The following is a 20,605-nucleotide window of genomic DNA, read 5'->3' as shown; positions in this document are numbered from 1 at the left end:
TCTTAACTCAGCAAGACGAGAGAGATGAATTAAAAACGTGTTTTCAACCTACAGGAATCTGATGGCTTGGCAGATGCTGAGGAGAGATGTGACCAGCTGATCAAAACCAAAATTCAGCTGGAAGCTAAAATTAAGGAGCTGACTGAACGGGCAGAGGATGAGGAGGAAATGAATGCTGAGCTGACAGCCAAAAAGAGGAAACTGGAAGATGAATGCTCAGAGCTGAAGAAAGACATTGATGATCTGGAGTTAACACTGGCCAAGGTGGAAAAGGAGAAGCATGCCACAGAAAACAAGGTAATGGTCACAATGTGCTCAGATCTGCAACCAATAGTCAGAATGTAGTACAGTATTGTCATTCCAGGTTAGAATGATATATTGAATCTGTTTGTTCATTTCTAAAAGGTGAAAAACCTCACTGAAGAGATGGCAGTCTTGGATGAGAACATTGCCAAACTGACCAAGGAAAAGAAAGCCCTCCAAGAGGCCCATCAACAGACCTTGGATGACCTGCAGGCAGAGGAGGACAAAGTCAATACTCTGACCAAAGCAAAGACCAAGCTGGAGCAGCAAGTGGACGATGTAAGCACCAACACATGCAGAAGAATAACTGTGGGGTGAAGGTAGCATTAGAGTGACAAAGTCTTTTCCCCCTCTTTGTCTTTAGCTTGAAGGGTCCCTGGAGCAAGAAAAGAAACTTCGCATGGACCTGGAAAGATCCAAGAGGAAGCTTGAAGGTGATCTGAAGCTGGCCCAGGAATCCACAATGGATTTGGAGAATGATAAGCAGCAGCTGGATGAAAAGCTTAAGAAGTAAGTATGGTTTACTGTCTAGAAGACCTTTTGGGAGCTCTTTATGGCACCCAGCCCTCTTAGAATTTGACTGAGAAAACCTTGTGTTTTGTTGTGAAAAGGAAAGACTTTGAAATCAGCCAGCTACAAAGCAAAATTGAAGATGAACAGGCCTTGGGCTCCCAGCTTCAGAAGAAGATAAAGGAGTTACAGGCAAGTCAAGCACATATTGACTCCATCATATGAAAACCAGTTCATCAGGGAAGACTCTGTTAATGGCTGCTTCTCTTTCTCTAGGCCCGTATTGAGGAACTGGAGGAGGAGATTGAGGCTGAGCGTGCATCTCGGGCCAAAGCAGAGAAGCAGCGGGCTGATCTCTCCAGAGAACTTGAAGAGATCAGTGAGCGTCTGGAGGAAGCTGGTGGGGCAACCGCAGCTCAGATTGAGATGAACAAGAAACGTGAGGCAGAATTCCAGAAAATGCGCAGGGACCTTGAAGAGGCCACTCTGCAACATGAAGCCACATCGGCTGCTCTCCGCAAGAAGCATGCAGACAGTGCAGCTGAACTTGGGGAACAAATTGATAACCTGCAACGTGTGAAACAGAAGCTGGAGAAGGAGAAGAGTGAGCTGAAGATGGAAATTGATGACCTTGCCAGTAATATGGAATCTGTCTCTAAATCAAAGGTATTGTACTTCAGTGCATTAGGGAAGGGATGCAAGAACTACTGCATCATCTCATACGCATTTGACACATGGTTTTCTCAGAACTAAGCTGCCAGAACATCTCTAAACCTGACCTTAGGCTAAAGTTGAAGCAAAGTCAGATTGTATGGCATAAGCATATGAAGCAGTACTAAAAACATATTCTGGATGCCAAGAATTACTTGTTAAGGTACACTATATATGAAAAATGGGCAATATTTTTTAAGATTAGACTGTAAAAGGTCTGCTCCTAAGTGTACAATATTTAATTGCTGCTGGGTAGCCAATGTAATTGCTAGATGAATTAATTAGGTGTTTATATATTTTATCACCTCTAAAGAATATACAGGTAAACATATTCCTCCACTGTTTCATGAAATTATGTGTGTGTTAATATATTGAAGACTTTGTGTTCAAAGATTGCCTATAAGAATCTGACTTGAGGAATGCAATCAAATTAATAGATTGCAGCACAGTTATTGGATTTTAGCTCTTTGCAAAGTTTGCAATATCCATGTCAAATTGTGCCAAACTTCAGAATTTGGTTTAAATGTATGCTGTCATTTACTTAGGCTTCAATGAAACTTACATTTGCATAAATACAAATTTATAAATTATCTGTATTGTTTTCATAGTTTTACTTTCTTTTTAAAGAATGTTCTTATATATCAGTTTGAAGACTATTTCAATGTTTTTCCAATTGCCCATTTCAGTCAACTCTTGAGAAATTATCCCGCTCCTTGGAAGATCAGCTGAGTGAGGTTAAAGCAAAGGAGGAAGAGCACCAGCGCACAATTAATGACCTGACTGCTCAAAGAGCACGTCTGCAGACAGAAGCAGGTAAGGCACATGACTGGTTACACACTGCAAGTTACACACTGAAACACATTATATACACTGTGAAAGTTGTTTGTAAATTCTCGTAAGAAATGTAACTTGCAGCTGATTTTAACATCAAAGGATCACAACATTGAAAATGTGAAGAATAGCATTATTCAACACTAAATTACGTAATTAATGTATCAAGGTTGTGATTCCAAAGTCAGAGAGTGGCACGTGGTCTCTAAGCAAGTGCTCTCAGCCAAATGTACAGTCTCTTCTACAATCAGATCATTCCACTTTTTGTAAAGTTCTAAACTTTTCACTTCTATATCCGTGGTGCAAACTCTCCTGATCTGACTACTTGTGTATATCACAGCAGGAAGAAAAGTGAAAGTGTATGCTCTTCTCAATTAGTATTTGAGGAATGTGGGGTTTATGTGGCATTATGTATAACCTCAGACATGACTGTATAGCTAATTTTATTATTTTTAAACTCCCAGTTGTTCCATTTCTTCTTGAGTACAGTTTTTTCAGTCAACTTTATTGCAGTCCTATCAAATATTCTCTTTTGCTCTTCTCAGGTGAATTTGCTCGCCAAGTAGAAGAAAAAGATGCTTTGATTTCTCAACTTTCAAGAGGCAAGCAAGGTTTTACTCAACAGGTTGAAGAACTGAAGAGGCAACTTGAAGAAGAAACAAAGGTGGGCATTATGACTAGATCTAATAAATGGATTTTCAGTGCTGTATTGCAAATCCTGCATGCTGCTGTAAAGGGCTAAAGTGTTATGGAAATATCTTAGAAATTATATTCTTTTTGTTTAAAAATTATACCGCCTTTTATCCTCCGCCTTTTATCCTTTGAGTTGCTCAAAGCAGTTTACAGTTCAAAAGCGACCATAAAAGCAACAATAATCCAACCATCAAAACACAAATTAACAAACTAAAAACAGCAACGTTGTACAGACAAAACCATGTGTAATGAACTGATATTTGAGCTGTACAGCAATGTCATGGAAATAAATCCCCCCCCCCAAAAAAATTACTTAGGCTAGGGATGAGGAATCTGTGTTCCTCCAGGTGTTGTTGGACTCCCATCATCCCTGACCATTGGTCATACTGGTTGAGGCGATGGGAGCTGGAAGTCCATGGGTTTTCCATCTCAGACTGCAGTCGTAAACATACTTGCTAGGCAGAAAGATCCACGGAACTCAGGAGACTTAACTTCACACAAAAAAATCTAGGCAAATCACTTAACAAATATTTTAATTTCTCCAGGCTAAGAATGCATTGGCCCATGCCTTGCAATCTGCTCGTCATGACTGTGACTTGCTCAGGGAACAATTTGAAGAGGAACAGGAAGCAAAGGCTGAGCTGCAACGTGCCATGTCCAAGGCAAACAGTGAGGTTGCCCAATGGAGAACCAAATACGAGACTGATGCAATCCAGCGCACTGAAGAACTAGAAGAGGCCAAGTATGTTGGGGAGATTGAGATAAAAAGTGTTATTCTGCTACAAAACATTGCAATGTTTTTGACTAGGAATTCAATAATTGCAACTCTCCATTCTCGCTTGGAGTGGTTAAGAGACTGCTTGCTTGTCCACATGCACCCCAGGCTGCTCCTCTGCTGCTCTGGGCTGTTACAGCAGCCATGTGGCCCGTTCCCCAATCAGCCAGTGGCACTATTAGAAGTGTGAGCAAAGTGCCCAGAGAGAGAGGGTGAGAGTTGCAGGAGGAAAGAAAAGGGAGGGAGGGGCACAAATGATGGTGGGGCGCACCGATACAGCTCCTTGCCATGGGTACAAGATCATCTGGGTATGCCTCCGTTCTCATTTAGGAAATCCCTTTCCTGCCAGCCAATCAGTGAGGGTTTGGAGGCTTCTAGGCCACCAACGTAGCACTCACTTCTTCACCAATCAGCCAGCCCATTTCATTCCTACACAACACCCAGGTTTTCCCACTGATTCAGGGTTCTGTGGGTACTTAGCATTGAAAGTCCTCACTTGGGGGTTCTCCCACAAGTTCTCCCCAAATGTTTTTTATACTTTGGGGTTCCCTCCTTCTGTCCCTCTATGATGTCTGTAACAGAAGTTATGCAATGCCTATGGTAGGATAATAGACCTTCCAGCTTACCCAAGCAGATTCATGCAATTTACTACTGACTTTTTTATCTTCTTCAAGGAAAAAACTTGCCCAGCGCCTGCAGGATGCTGAAGAGCACGTAGAAGCTGTGAATTCCAAATGTGCTTCCCTTGAGAAGACAAAGCAAAGGCTACAGAATGAAGTGGAGGACCTGATGATTGATGTGGAAAGGTCCAATGCAGCCTGTGCAGCTCTAGATAAGAAGCAGAAGAACTTTGATAAGGTATTTTTTGACTTTTTTTTAATGAACATATTGCATGAAGTTCTCGGGTCTAATGAATTCATTGCTTATTTCTTGGTGGTGTTTTGCAGATTCTGGCAGACTGGAAACAGAAATTTGAAGAAGCCCAGTCTGAACTGGAAGCTTCCCAGAAGGAGTCTCGCTCTCTCAGCACAGAGCTCTTTAAGATGAAGAATGCTTATGAAGAATCCTTGGATCACTTGGAAACCTTGAAGCGTGAGAACAAGAATCTCCAACGTAAGTTAATAATTGTATATTCTAAGAAGCAGGTTTAGAATACTATAGGCACAAAACTGAGAAGCTATGTCTTACTTCCAAAGAACCAGCTGAATCATATAACTTCAAACAAGCCTTCTCCCTGATTCCAGGACAGACCCTGGTGTCCATAAGGTCATGCACTGTGTGTGCAGAACAACTAATCTATTTCACAAGGATGAGCTGAAATTAAAAAATAAAGCACTTTACCCCTCACCCCCATCCCACCCAAATGCTGTGTATGATCATCCATATTACAACAACTAAACTATTCATCTATTTCTCTTTACTTTGTGTAAAACCAATAGAGGAGATTTCTGATCTCACGGAACAGATCGCTGAGGGTGGAAAGGCTATCCATGAATTGGAGAAAGTGAAGAAGCAGATTGAGCAAGAGAAGTCTGAACTGCAGGCTTCTCTAGAGGAAGCTGAGGTACACACACACATATATATATCATTCTTCTTAGAGAAAACAGGATAAAAGTTTCTTGTTCTATGATATAAAACACTTAACGAATTACTAACAGTGTTAACAGAATCGTGATGGACACTTCTGTTTTGCTGTTGACTGGAGGAAAGAATGCACAAAATATTTCCTTTTAAAGATGATGTCTAATGCATTTTAATAAAATGGAGAGGGGGCACTTATTTTAGTCTATTATTAATAGCTAATATAAATGGCTTTCTTAAGGCCTCACTGGAACATGAAGAAGGCAAAATCCTCCGCATCCAACTAGAGCTCAATCAGGTGAAGGCTGATATTGACAGGAGAATTGCAGAGAAAGATGAAGAAATTGATCAGCTGAAGAGGAATCACCTGAGAGTAGTAGAGTCCATGCAGAGCACACTGGACGCTGAAGTCAGGAGCCGGAATGATGCCCTGAGAGTAAAGAAGAAGATGGAGGGAGATCTGAATGAAATGGAAATCCAGCTGAGCCATGCCAACCGCCAAGCTGCTGAGGCATTAAAGAACCTCAGGAACACACAAGGGCAGCTTAAGGTATCTACAGTGCAATGCCACACAGTTGAAAGTGAAATCCTGGACTTGCCATGTTATTATTAAGGACTTTGTGTCTCATAATAATTTGTTTGATAGGATACACAACTGCACTTGGATGATGCTGTTCGGAGCCAGGATGATCTGAAGGAGCAAGTGGCCATGGTTGAGCGCAGAGCTAACCTTATGCAGGCTGAGATTGAGGAGCTCCGTGCAGCTCTGGAACAGACAGAGAGGGGCAGGAAAGTGGCTGAACAGGAGCTTCTGGATGCCAGTGAGCGTGTGCAACTTCTTCACACACAGGTAAGCTTCTAATATGTAATGTGCCCCACCTCTCATTAACCAGTAGAGAAGAGCAGGCTGTTTATCTTGGGGAATGATCTCTTCCATCCTCTTCCACCTTTAGCCATGTTACTTGAATGAAACAAAGCTATGCCTAAATAATCTTTGCTTGCTCTTATACAAAACGTCTGTGGACATGACTATTTAGCTTATTTCTCTATGAGTAGATGGTATGCATACTATGATATTTCCATCTCATTTGAAACTCTGGGGATTTAGGAATAAGAAATCCCAGGCAACTATTTGAGGCAGAGCTTCATTGAGTTCATTTCTAAGTAGATGTCATTGTTTCCTGCCTTTTAAAAATTCTGTCTTAGTTGTTTTAAGGCAATTTTTCAAATACTGTATGTTTTCTCCCCAAACAGAATACCAGCTTGATCAACACCAAGAAGAAGCTGGAAACAGACATTGCACAAATCCAAGGTGAAGTGGAAGAGACTATTCAAGAAGCCCGCAATGCAGAAGACAAGGCCAAAAAGGCCATCACTGATGTGAGTTGCAGGGAGTTTCCTTTTGAGATCTGAACCTGTATACATTTAGTATGGCTGATTTCTTGAACTGGTTTGGCAACTTTATTAATAGGCGGCCATGATGGCTGAGGAACTCAAGAAGGAACAAGACACCAGTGCCCATCTGGAGAGGATGAAGAAGAACTTGGAGCAGACCGTAAAGGACCTGCAACACCGTCTTGATGAGGCAGAACAGCTGGCAATGAAGGGTGGCAAGAAGCAGCTCCAGAAACTGGAGCACAGAGTGCGTATTCCCCATATATCTGTAGTCTTTATACATTTTGAACGTAAAGAATGCAATGGAATGCAAATTCTCCCTTCTTCTGTGCCTTCCTCAGGTACGTGAGCTGGAAGCTGAAGTTGAGAACGAGCAGAAGCGTGGTGCTGATGCTATCAAGGGTGTGCGCAAATATGAGAGACGGGTCAAGGAGCTGACCTACCAGGTGAGGGTGATAAATGTTTTTTCAATAATACAGTGAAAGAAGTTATTGAACACTCAAACTGGAAATGTTTAATAGTAGTGAAATAGAGTGAGAGAAATTCTTTTCAAAAATATTTTCTTCATCAAAGGTTTGTAATGGGGTAAATTACATGAACTCTTTATTTTCCCCTATTACAATATGAGCAGCTCCATCACTTATATAATCATATATCATCACTTATATCATCATAAACATGTCACTGCATTCCCATGCCCTGATATCCCCAACCAACCAAAAATACGGCCAATGCACAGCCCCCTGCCAAAAAAACATTAATAGCTATTCATTTCCTCTTATCAAGCCCTCAACCTCTCTAATCTATGGAATGCTCTCCCATAACACATAGTGCAAGTTTCGCTCAAGAAAAATATATTATTTAAGAAAATCAAACTGAGGAATGAATTTTAAATTATATAAACTCACTTTTTTCTTCCATTTGTTCAGTCTGAGGAAGATCGGAAGAATGTTCTGAGGCTTCAGGATCTGGTGGACAAACTGCAAATGAAAGTGAAAGCTTATAAGAGACAATCTGAAGAAGCTGTAAGTATTGCACTGAAGATGGAACAATGGTTACATTTCAAATAAATCTGATTATATTTACTGTAATGAGTTTCATTAAAATGCCTGTGGGCCAAAGTCCTAAACAGTGGCACATTATCTGATACAACAAATAAGGAAAGCAAGAATCAAAAGGAAACTGTGAGATGGAAATACTAATTAAGTAATGAACGCAAGAATATTGCATAACACAAATATGGAGAATATCATTTTTAAAATGATTATTAAAGGAGTGGATAGTTACACTTTAACAATTTTGACTTATGTGTATCTGTCATATTTTTAATTGGGAGTCTAGACTAGATTTCTCATAATTTTTTCCTTGAGAGGCAGAAAATTAAGAACTGAACATTTTCCCAGCATGGAGAAAACTATAGGTTGAATCCAGACTTAATTAAACTTAGAGTGGACCCATTGAAATAAATGAAACTTAAATTAGTCATGACTAGGAAGACTCTACAAGATTTCAATGGATCTACTACTTAGGCAGTCTTGCTAGCCTGTTTTATATTTTAACACTTGCTAGGATTATAGGGATGATGATGATGATGATTAGTAGTAGTATTAATTTATATCCCACCCATCTGGCTGGGTTTCCATAAACTGGTGCCTACAAACTTGTAACAATAGTTAAATCACATAATCACATAATGAAGAATCAAGACATTAGCATCCTGCTCCCAATCACCTGGTTATGGTTGAAATAAAAGAGAAGTTGGATTTTTAATAATATGGTTTTCATAATTTTATTCTCAGGAGGAACAATCCAACCTCAACCTCTCCAAATACCGCAAGATTCAGCATGAGCTGGAAGAAGCTGAAGAGAGGGCTGACATTGCAGAGTCACAGGTCAACAAACTGCGGGTGAAATCCCGTGATGCTGGAAAGGCAGTCAAAAGTGAAGAATAAGCATGTATAGAAACTTCAAGGTGACTGAAGAAATACACAAAATGTGAAGCTCTTCATCACTTTGATGTGTAATTATTGTTTGTTCTGTCCTCGGTGTCTAGGAAATAAAGACTGTAGAAACCTTTGCATACATAAAAATGTGCCATTCTTTTTGTGAATCTCACCCTCCTGGTGTTATCTCAAGCTTTTCCTCATCTGGTGGGTCTCCAAAGTGGTGAATAAGATTAAGTGAGCACTTAGACTAAGATTAAGTAAGAACAGTACACTGCAGTTTTACTAGTCATTCTGTTCCCACAGGAAATCTGGTAAACCAGTTCAGAGGGGGTGGGAGAGAGTGGATTGAAGGTACAGATCCCTGACAGAATTCTTGGCAGTCTCATTAAATTACAGCTGCCAGGATAATTTGGGGAAGCCATGGCAGTTAAATGGGGGCGGAACTAAATATAATTTGTTGCTGCGGGTATATTCAAACTGATAAAAGTTAGAAGCCATATTTCTTCCACACGGAGAGCATACCCTCCAACATTTCTCCACTGAAAATAGGGACCTCCCATTCCATAATGATAATTTTACTACAGTATTTATACGCCACACATCCACTCTGGGCAGCTTCCAACATATATAAAAACATAATAAAACATTAAACAAAACTTCCCAATACAGGATTGCCCTCAGACAGCTTGGGGGTTGGATAACTTCATACCCTCCAGCATTTCTTCAATGAAAGTAGAGACATCCTAAGGAAAAGTGGGACATTCCAGGATCAAATCAGAAACTGGGATGGCTTCTCTAAATCAGAGACATCCCTGGAAAATAGGGACACTTGGGGGGGTCTGGGAAAGCCTACATATTTAACAGGTTGTATGAAAGTTATAAACTCAGGTATAGCATTTCCCATTATGGATTCAACAACCTAGCCTGGGCCACTAACACCTTCTGAGAGTGACAGAACTATCTGCTGATCTCAGCATCCGATAGGGTCTTTAGGAAATGGGGTAGTGGTGTTTCAAATATTTGGGGCCTACATCATTTAAATGGAGCAACTTGAATTGGGCCCTGAAATGAAGTTTTAAAACAGGGGTTATAGGAGATCTAAAGGGAACCCCAGTCAGTAATCTGGCAGCTGCATTTTGGACCAGTTGACGTTTCCAAAGTCATCTTCAAGGGCAGCCCCATGTAAAGGACATTGCAATAATTCAATTTGAAATTTATCAGAGCATGGAGTACAGTAGCTAAGTCATTTCAAGTTCACAATGAGATGCAGCTGGAACTGGAAATAGGCACTCCTTGCCACTGAGACCACCTGAGCCTCTAGTGACAATTTTGGATCTTAGGAGGGTTGGAACAGAGAACACATCTATCTTTTCAGAATTCAGCTTCAATTTGTTGGCCCACATCCAACCCATCACTGCTTCCAAACACTTGTTTAGCACCTCAGCCATCTTTCCTGATTCAGATGGAACTGAAACATAGAGCTTCACTCCAAAGTCACAGTGGTTTCATACTGGTGTTACATAGCATGAGGGCCAAGATGGAACCCTTCAGAATACCACAGTGATCCTCTGGCCCATAATTACCGTACTTTTCCGTGTATAAGATTAGGATTTTTTTTTACTAAAAAATAATGTTGGGGGGGGTAGTCTTATACACAGGAGCAATCTCTCCCCCCCCCCCATTTTCTTCATTTTGAGGCCTCCAAAATAGGGGGCATCTTATACATGTGAGCGTAGAAAGCAGTCCTAAAGATTTTGACTAAACTGCGGGAGGCAGTGGAAGACAGAAGTGCCTGGCGTGCTCTGGTCCAAGGGGTCACGAAGAGTTGGACACGACTAAACGACTAAACAACAACAACAAAAGTCCTAAAGATAGGAGCAAAACCATGGAAGAACAATGCCCTAAACCCCCATTTTCCTGAGCCAATCCCAAAAGATATCATGGTCAACAGCATCAAAAGCTGCCAAGCTGTCTCTCTCCTGACAAATGTCATCAACCAGGATGACTAGGACAATTTTAGTGCCATGACTGGTCCTGAAGCTGAATTGATTGACCTGATATTCAGTTTCCTCCAAACATTCCTGAAACTGAACTGCTGCCACATTCTTGAGTAGGGCCACAGGACAATGGTTATTTAACAATTCCAGGTCCAGGGAGGTTCTCTTAAGGAGGTAATGCAGCACTGCTTTCTTCAAGGTCTAAGCAATGATTCTGAAACATACTAAAGAGTAGCAGAAAGGACCCAAATGCTTGAGATGCATGTGTGTGTGTGTGTGTGTGTGTGTGTGTGATGTGCCTTTTACTCTGACCAATAGACATCAGAGCAAATTTCACTGCCACCACAAAATTCCTTAGGGGATTCGTAATGCAGCAGGAATTTTAAGCTGTCTGGAACCTCTTGAATTAACTCAAGTTCTATAAGTTTTTGATCTGGCAAAGCAGCATTGTGCAGCAATAATGAATGAGAACGAAACATTATTGCATATAGCATTTTGCTAGCAATGTGAACCCCTGAGAATCTCCCAGCATCACAGCAGTCTAGGTTACTCCACTATGACTAGATGGCACACAGTGGTTCCCTGTAGGCCCAGCCCACCAATTAGGCAGGGGAAGTGACCACCACAAGCTGTAGGCTCAGGACAAGCTCAGTTGGAAGGCACAGCAGATCTGTTCCTATCACCACACACTGTGTGCCACCACTGTCCGCATCCCTCCAGGAAGAGGAAGCCACAGCCCTAGGAGAGACGCTGACTGAAAAGGCACTCAAACCTCTCCTTCTCTAAAACATTCCAGACCACAGTATTACCTGCCAAGCCTTTTGTTCAAAATTCCACAGGGGGCTTATTGTGTATTGAGCTTCTTTATAAGTGGCATGCTTTTTCTTGCAGATGCTTGACCTTTGTTTTGTTAACAGAGGACTAGATTTAAGAATTTTGTTGTGTCAATCAAGGTATTGCCACTATTGTTGCTCCTCACACACTGTTTTTGGTTTAAAACAAACAAACAAAGAAACATAGGCACAGACCTTGCAAAGGGCGTATTCACTCTCCAGCATCTATTCAATTCTCTTTTTTAAAAAAAAAATATTTATTGAGAATCTTTCAATAGATTATAATAACAAACAAAATAACATATACTTTTACAATGACCATATTTTCTTCACTTCTTTGGACTTCCTCACATCTCTAGTTCCTGCATTCCAAGTTTCTCGAGCTTTACCCAGCAAATTATTACCTTGTATCAATTCTTAAATTGAAATTTCCCAATATTATGTCCCTAATTTTAGATAATTTTACCCAAACCTTAAAAACTTAAACTTTGACTTCATATTTATCCAAAATTTATCTTATCCAGTTTTTCCATTTATCTTCATATTCCCTTTAACTAGTTTAATGGAACCATATTGTTATTAATCTTACATCTTTCTTAACATTCACACAATTTACAATACTTTTGTAAATAATCCTCAAATTTTTTCCAGTCCTCTTCCACGGCCTCTTCTCCCAGGTCTCGGATTCTGCCGGTCATTTCTGCCAGATCCATATAGTCTATCAGTTGCATCTGCCATTCTTCCAGTGTGGGCAAATCTTGAGTTTTCCAGTGCTTGGCGACAAGTATCCTTGCTGCTGTTGTTGCATACCAGCTTCTATTCAATTCTCAGTCCCTATCCTTCTTAGCCTCCCTAAGGATGTTGAGCTTCTTACAGGCCATTTTATTAGCCGCCACCCCCAATCCCCATGTGAAATTGTGGCAAGTCAGATTGGTCCTGCTTAGGATCTTACATGACTCTATGAGAATTCAGCCAGTATGTGACACCCGCCTCTGCATCCACAACCACACATATTTAGAAGGAAATAAGTTCTGTGCTCTTCTATTGGCTCCAGATATTATTATTAGCTTGGAATATGATCATGTCTTCTGGGGCTTATTGGTATCTAAGGAGGAGTGCAATAATGGTTTTAACAAGGTCCGGAAGGGTTCTTTTCATTAGACACGAAGTGACTTTCTCTTGTACAGTTCTGAGGGAATCTTGAAGAACTGCTTTAACCTTGAGGAAATGAACTGACAGCTGACAGTAATGGAGAGGTAACACTTGTTTGTGAAAGAATGTGGCTGCTGATTCCTCTGATGTTACGCATTTTACTTTGAAGTTTCAGATTTGGAGTTCTCTAAAATCTCTATTTAAAAAATAATAATCAAAAATATTCTGAGAGGTACTATCTACCCAGCCCAATTTACTGTTGTATTAACTAAGCTTAATAATGTGCTTAAAATGCAAACCGGTTTCAAACGTTTGTAAGATCATATTCTAAAATTGTAAACTAGCATCCTATCTGTGTGGGTGAAGGGATTTCAGAAGGTTAGAGAATTGATTTGCTCTCTTGCTTTTGAGTAGATACTGTTAATTTAATATGAATTAAGAAAATTAATTCCCGTTGGACCTCTTAACAAGCCATTTCTTGCTTGAGTGATGTTCTCTTGGAATATACAGATTTTTCCCTATTTGAGACATCACCACAACCCTCTAGACTAGAGTTTTCTGCATTAGGTATGGAAGCTGGCAGTGGGTGATATAATGTCAGAGGAGGAAAAGAAATTTCTGACCAGCTGACTCCTTGTAACCTTTAGCTAATCATGTCCCTCCCTTAATTAACAGAAAGAGCATGTGAGATCAGGTCTTCAACACATTTGCAACTAAAGAATAAATTATTAATTCACCAAAAATAGAGGCCTAGAATGCTGCGTTGGCAGATGGCTGTGTATAAAGGCTGTAAGGCCCAAGGCTCCTTGATTCTTCACTAGTTCACTATCTCAAGGTAAGTCACAGTCTTTGCTGTGTTCTAAGGAAGCCAGAACTTTTGCCCTTGTTCAAGGCTTTATGTGACTGCTTCTCCAGATATCCTAATATAATGCTGAGTGTCAGTAGCATTAATACAGTTGTGGTTACAGTTGCAGTAATGTACATTTATGGGCCTTTCCATCAATGCCATTTTACAGATTTGTTATTGTTCCAAATTCCTCAGATGCAAACTTTAAAGAAATCTAACATGCCAAAAGAAATGCAGATAAAGTAAATATATAATATGTTTCATAATTAATAATTTATTTGTTTAAAAGTATGCTTATTACTGATAGTAGGGGATAAATGCAAGAACAAGTCTGTATTGGAATACAAGTGTTCTTGCTCCTAGGTGGCAATATTAGTGAGAAATAGTAAATAATTTGATTTGCTGTAAAATGCAGTTTTTTCAGTTATGCCCTTATTGCAAATGCACTATTTTGTATAAAAATATCAAGGAAATTCAATTATATATGCCAAGTCCATGCTATTTTTCTGATTAATTTCTTTACTTCTTTCTGTTCACATTCAAAAGATTCAGATCTTAATCTGCCTTCTTAGTGACTGAAGGTAAGAACCATTTCATTTTAAATTCAGCATGCATGAATGGTTACAATACAAATAACCAGTATACTTAAATATGGTGCACAGTACTGCACAGAACAAACTAAAGCAGAATAAATCCACCACTATTGCACTATCATTGTCAAGAAGATGTTACAGAATACATCCACAATACAACATTAGTCTGGGGAGGGCCAGAATCTCTTGCTCTTTTAACATTCACAAATGCATATTTTCTTAGTGTGGGACCATAATATGGAGAATGTAAATGTTGGAACATGACCAATAGTCAGAAATACTGGCGTTATCACTGTCAGTTTCGTTGAGCACATAAATACTGTGGGTGCAATTATACCTTAAACTTCTTTAATTCCTTCAGCCAGTCTATAATCATGACCTCAGACTCCGAAATGGCTGTATTTGGAGAGGCGGCTCCTTTTCTCCGGAAACCGGAGAAGGAGAGAATTGAAGCTCAGAATCGTCCATTTGATGCTAAAGCAGCCTGCTTTGTGACAGATGACAAAGAAATGTACGTCAAAGGCACTATACTGAGTAGAGAGCCGGGGAAAATCACTGTCAAAATCGAGCAAGATGACCGTGTAAGTAGGAATTTAACCTACCTGTTTCACTGAATGGTTCTTGGTTATCTAGTTGAAGGTTGGCCAGCTTCTGCAGTCTAGGGTACCACTTTGTTTTTCCAGAAAGTGGTCTGGAGACTAGGAGTAGTCAACCATTAAAATATGGGCACTATCTAACCATAAACGATTGTGAATTATGAAGCAAATATGCTAAGTCCTACTATTACATGCCAACATGTATAGTGCCACAACACACACAAAACTCAAAAGAGATGTTTAACATTAATTTTTGTGAATCTTATCAACTCTCCCTCCATAGCAGCCTTCTTTCTAGTGGTTTTCAAGTAGGCTTTTAAATTCAGGACAGTATCTGTTGTTGGGTCATGTCTCTGCTGCTTCAGGAACCATTTTAATATTATTATTTTAATGAAATCAACCTAAGTTGGAGTTCATTTAGCACTCCCTCAAAAATATCTTTCAGCCACCAAAATGTTCAGCACTAAACATTAAAATGTGGGGTCCCTGCTGGAAATTTATAAATAGTAGGATCAAGGTAACACAATCCCAGAGATCTCTAGTTGAAAATAATGGCCTACTTTCAAAATACTTACCTCTCCCATATTTGTTCATCTTATCTATAACCCTTTTCCTCCCAGACTGTGACAGTTAAGGAAGATCAGGTTTTTGCCATGAATCCTCCCAAATTTGATAAAATTGAGGACATGGTTATGATGACCCATCTCCACGAGCCTGCTGTCCTGTATAACCTCAAAGAGCGTTATGCTTCTTGGATGATCTATGTAAGTTGAAACTGAATCTGAAGCCTAGTTTGTTTCTTTTTCAATCCATCAACTACGTACCATGCTATGCATTGTCTCCTTTTTCTTCAGACCTACTCAGGTCTCTTCTGTGTCACTGTCAACCCTTACAAGTGGCTGCCGGTATATAACCCAGAAGTAGTGTCTGGTTACAGGGGCAAAAAACGGCAAGAGGCGCCTCCTCATATCTTCTCTATCTCTGACAATGCTTATCAGTTTATGTTAACTGGTGAGTACTCAGAAGTTAGTGTGCAACTAGAGTGCAAAGTTCAAACCTACACATTACAGAAATATTTGAGGCATAGAAGTTTAACAAATTACATGCACCACAGCCCTCATTTTGGAGGGATATACATCCATGTAGTCGTCTTGGCATGAGCAGTAGGACCCATTTGCCAGCATCTCTTCCAACTATCAGTGTCCATCTCCTCAGCCAAAATTCCATTTGTTTCACCTTCCTTTTAGAGGTGAGGCTAAACAGGTAAAATGGAGATTGATAGTTGAGAGTGAAGGAGAGATGCTGGTTGGATGAAGCTGTCCCACCCTTACCGAAGAACAAGAGGACTGAGCTTCAAGCATTTCAAAAGGAGCAAGAGAAGTGGTTCGCATTCCTTCACAATTTCTCCTATGTAAATTGCTTATTTCGGCATAATATCAGAAGTCAGATAAGAGGGTTTGCCCAACCATCACAGGTACTTTTTGAGAGAGGTGCTTTAAGACATTTATCTAGTTATTTGAAGTAGGATCTTGGGTGGAAAGCTAGTGCTATAAGCTCATTGGCTGGGGAAGGTCTTGTTTTCTCCAGTTCCTGCCAACTTTCCAAAGGCAGTCAAGTTGAAGAAATTATTAGATATGGCACATGGGAGAGGAGGTGGCAAGGTTCACGTTTCTATCCATGTCCTCTAACGCCCGGTTTCTGACACTCAACTCCTCACCTTCCAGCATCCCCATACCTGAAACACTCTCTACTATAAGAAATTGGAAGAGGGTGACAAGATGCCATTCTGAAGTGATCCTCTTACATATACATAGCACAGTTTATCCATAGCATGTTTTCAGCTGACTAATCTGTAAGAAGGAGACGGACTGTAGTTGAGTGGCAGGGTACAAGTTTTGCAAGCAAATGGTCAATGTCCTTGGCATCTCCACTTGGGGCTGAAAAAGTTCCGTATCTGAAATGCTGAGAACCACTGCTAGTCAGTATAAGCAGTAATGAGCTTTATGAACCCTAGATCTGACAATTCCTAAGCATAATCCTCAGATCAGCCCTTATAGAGTTTGACTAGAAAGAGAACTGACTGGTATCTCCTTTTTACCTTTCAGATCGCGAAAACCAGTCAGTCCTGATTACGTGAGTATTTCCCCCCCCCCCCCCAGAATAGCTAATGTTGTAGGAGCGGATAATACAGTCATTGGTTGTTTCCACACTTCAAGTTGTTTACAAAACAAAACAAAATTGAATATGGAAACAGAAGTATTTAATTACTGGCAAACAAGCCAAAGGGGGGGGGGGAGAGGGGGTATAATCACCACAATAAGAAAGAAAGACTAAGATAATTAGTTTGGACTCCTTTGTTTCAACAGTGGAGAATCCGGTGCAGGAAAAACTGTGAACACCAAGCGTGTCATCCAGTACTTTGCGACAATTGCAGTTGCTGGGGACAAGAAGAAGGAACCTCAACCGGGTAAAATGAAGGTCTGTGATACTGATAAAGTTTTCAATGGCTATTTCATACTGCTGTTATTCTGGAAATATCAGTAATGCACCCTAACTTTAGCAGATGTAAAAATCAAAATTAGCTGAAGACACGCAGAGAGAAATGTAAGCAACTTACATTAACCATTTCTTTGATCCACCCCTACTTCATCCCTTCTCTTGAAAGGAGATGTCATTTTAAAGTTTTGTGTAGTTTAACAGAAGGCTTAAAGCTGCCATAATGAAATGTGCTCTTCAATGCTTTCAAAGCACAATTTCACAGGAAATTTCTCATGTTATAATTAGGGGACCCTGGAGGATCAAATCATCCAGGCTAATCCTCTCCTGGAAGCCTTTGGCAATGCCAAGACAGTGAGAAATGACAACTCTTCACGTTTTGTAAGTTCTGACCATTTATGTATGTATGTATGATTTGCTCAGTTGTGCAGAAAATCTGCATGTTATAAATTAAATATGTGTTCACTTCCTACCAAATTTGCAAGAGAAGACTTATACCAATGTTCAATTCACCAGGGTAAATTTATCAGAATTCATTTTGGGACCACAGGAAAGCTGGCATCTGCAGACATTGAAACCTGTGAGTGGCTGCTCCATTTCTACTTGAAAAATAAAGCACAGTATTACAAAGAACACCTTGAACTTTGCTTATTTGTTTTTATATTCAAATTCTCACAGATCTTCTGGAGAAATCTAGAGTGACATTTCAGCTTTCTGCTGAGAGGAGCTACCACATATTTTATCAGATAATGTCAAATAAGAAACCAGAGTTGATTGGTAAGAGGAAGCAACATGGAAATCCATTTTCTTCATTCATTCAAGCTATTCAAAAGGAAATCAACATAGTTTCTCTCTCTCTCTCTCTCTCTCTCTCTCTCTCTCTCTCTCTCTCTCTCTCTCTCTCTCTCTTCAGACCTTATGCTCATTTCCACCAATCCCTATGATTTCCCATTTGTGAGTCAGGGGGAACTCACTGTGGCCAGCATAGATGATGCAGAAGAGCTATTAGCCACTGATGTAAGTCTCCCTGAGGGTGTTTCAAAATGATCATTTTATAGTGCCCTAAATGCACATTTGTTTCTCAGTTGATGAGGGGGATCCAGATATCTTTCCCCAAAGAAAGGTTCCTAATACAGAGTGATTGCATTTGCCCAGCAGTCTAATTAGCAGATGTATTGAAGCAGTGCTATGTGAAATCTGGTTCTGTGTGGTTATGAGCACTTCTTGAAATTTTGCACTGGGACAAAACAAGTTACAAATTCATTATTTGCCCAGTTTTCCAGAAACATGAAGTACCCAGAAAGATAAGTACCAGAGTAGTCTATGAAAGTGTTTTAAATTTGTCGTGGCTAAGCTTTACATTTCACGGCAAGAATTTATTACGCAAATTAAGACATTTCTGAAGATACACAGCAAAAATAATTATTGATTTGGTTTATCAGAGCTACTGACAGTGCTGCTGATCACATCTTAGGCAGAGCAAACTGTGGCTTCTGTGACACAATAGTGGGCAGTCTTACAGTGTCCTATAAGTTTCCTTTGTCAGTCTGAGCAACTTTCATGACAAGGGCAAAATCTTCCAAAACATTCTGTGAGCATACATCAAAATATCTCAGTTGCTACCAATAACTGCAGTTGAGATCAGTATATTAAATCTTTTTTAACAGTTCCTGGTTATTTTTCTATGCATAAGAGATTGTAATTGGATAGTTAGTTACCTGCATCCTAACACAAACTGCATCACTGTTTAATCAATTACAGAAGATAATGGTTGGGATATAGGAGTCTGTAAAATTACAGAGGGCTTTTGCATCCCCAAGTGGTACGGGATGGTCATTGCTGCTAGAGAACAGAATTCACAAGAGTTCACCTTCATTTCCTTTGGAGTAGTGAGGAGAGCTTTAGCTGATTTCACCCTGTAAAAAAAAAGAAGGGGGAAAAAAGATTGAGTTTAATCTGAACAGTAAGTTTCTTGAAAATACATTAGAGGGGATGGAAGCACATAGACCAAAATAACCTCGTTGTTTTTAACACTGCTTGTAGATCATAGCTCAGAATGCTATTATGCAAGACAAAAAACTAGGAATGGCAGATCCAGGTTTCACACATTGCATAGGGCAAGAACGGTAATGGTGGGATCTCTGTTCTATGGAAAACTGGAATAAAGTGTGTCCATTATTTCAGGTTACCTTTGACAATTTGGGTAAGTGATGGTATCTTATAGGAAATGACATGAAATATTTCTTCCCTGAAAAAAACAGCACTTACTTAGATGTGTGGGTGGCCTTTAACTTTTCCACTTGCAGAATCCACTAATCCACTATGGCATTGTTAATCGTTATTGGCAGGTAGGAGTGCTTCTGTCTCCTTTGTATGAATTAAGTGCTCTTCATTTTTTATTTTTGCTTTCAAATGCTATCTACCGTTGGAGACTTCCACAAAATTAGCCTCTGTATATTTTTCTTGTTACTCTCTGCAGAGTGCCATTGACATCCTGGGCTTCACTGCTGAAGAGAGGGTTGGAATCTATAAGCTGACAGGGGCAGTGATGCATTATGGCAACTTGAAATTCAAACAGAAGCAGCGGGAGGAGCAAGCAGAGCCAGATGGTACTGAAGGTAAATGTTATATGGTACATTGTCCTCAAGTCTGCATTATATGTGTTGGCTGTGCTGTGGCCAGCTTTTTCTTTTTCTTTCTTTCTTTTTTTACAATTCCCAATTCAATCTTTATTATTTTTTAAAAATATACATTTATACAACACTCTCTGTTTTTGTTTGTAACAAAAAAGAAAATGAGGGCAACTGAAGCAAAGATACTTTTTATACCTCACAATACACATGACACTACCATTTATAGAAAGAAAGAAAAAAAATAAAGAAAGAGAAAAGAAAAAGAAGAAAAATAAAGAAGAAAAAGTAGTTGAGATTTTTAAAAAAGACTTCCAAACATTGTCATTGTACGTTATCTGTTAAATACACTTTTACTGCACAGTTACGTTTTTCTTCTGTTTTTTATCATATCTCTATGTAGATTGTCAATTACATTTATATACTACAAGGCTCAGTCTAGGTCTGCCAGGAGATTACCCCTTATACCATGGTGGCCAGTTTTTTTCTGTTGACCAGATTGTATGTAAAAGCACATTCCCAGAGTTCTGCTCCACACTTTTAACAAAAATGTACAATGACTGGATGAAAATATTAAAGCCAATTGCATCCTATATGGGTATTATATAAAGTCACCATCTCTACAGACAACTGGACGGCTTTTTTGTGGGTGTAACATGGAGTTTCTGAATGCTGTTGATGACTCCAGAGCTGATGGAGGACTGTATAGAGTTAAT

At 39.7% G+C, this 20,605-nt stretch overlaps 1 protein-coding gene and 1 long non-coding RNA gene across 4 annotated transcripts in view; one reads left to right on the top strand and one right to left on the bottom strand.

Annotated features, from left to right (window-relative positions):
• The window catches only part of LOC309361978 (myosin-1B), a 130,005-nt gene that overhangs the window by 79,291 nt on the left and 30,109 nt on the right, over positions 1-20,605 (top strand). For 2 of the 3 annotated variants that reach the window (XM_081897392.1, XM_081897390.1), the window contains exons 23-40: positions 55-297; positions 406-582; positions 668-813; positions 915-1,005; positions 1,090-1,479; positions 2,211-2,337; positions 2,901-3,019; positions 3,594-3,790; positions 4,498-4,681; positions 4,771-4,936; positions 5,263-5,387; positions 5,646-5,954; positions 6,051-6,254; positions 6,659-6,784; positions 6,876-7,046; positions 7,141-7,245; positions 7,729-7,824; positions 8,599-8,889. In XM_081897392.1, the coding sequence (XP_081753518.1) occupies positions 55-297; positions 406-582; positions 668-813; positions 915-1,005; positions 1,090-1,479; positions 2,211-2,337; positions 2,901-3,019; positions 3,594-3,790; positions 4,498-4,681; positions 4,771-4,936; positions 5,263-5,387; positions 5,646-5,954; positions 6,051-6,254; positions 6,659-6,784; positions 6,876-7,046; positions 7,141-7,245; positions 7,729-7,824; positions 8,599-8,751 (3,129 nt within the window). In that variant the 3' untranslated portion in view covers positions 8,752-8,889. Of the gene's footprint in view, positions 1-54; positions 298-405; positions 583-667; positions 814-914; positions 1,006-1,089; positions 1,480-2,210; positions 2,338-2,900; positions 3,020-3,593; positions 3,791-4,497; positions 4,682-4,770; positions 4,937-5,262; positions 5,388-5,645; positions 5,955-6,050; positions 6,255-6,658; positions 6,785-6,875; positions 7,047-7,140; positions 7,246-7,728; positions 7,825-8,598; positions 14,156-14,528; positions 14,749-15,383; positions 15,528-15,617; positions 15,775-16,868; positions 16,897-17,129; positions 17,242-17,547; positions 17,641-17,775; positions 17,840-17,937; positions 18,037-18,172; positions 18,277-19,738; positions 19,878-20,605 lie in introns of those variants that run through there. The other variant, XM_081897389.1, reaches the window with a different exon arrangement.
• Positions 18,774-20,605, bottom strand: part of LOC309362517 — a 47,014-nt gene continuing 45,182 nt past the window's right edge. Inside the window, exon 3 of the long non-coding RNA XR_014164994.1 lies at positions 18,774-19,175. This is a non-coding gene — a long non-coding RNA (uncharacterized lncRNA). The remainder of the gene's footprint in view (positions 19,176-20,605) is intronic.

The sequence above is a fragment of the Podarcis melisellensis genome, assembly GCF_964234715.1.
Source record: "Podarcis melisellensis genome assembly, chromosome: 2".
In the NCBI taxonomy this organism is placed as follows: Eukaryota; Metazoa; Chordata; class Lepidosauria; order Squamata; family Lacertidae; genus Podarcis; species Podarcis melisellensis.
This window is presented reverse-complemented; position numbering and strand designations above follow the sequence as displayed.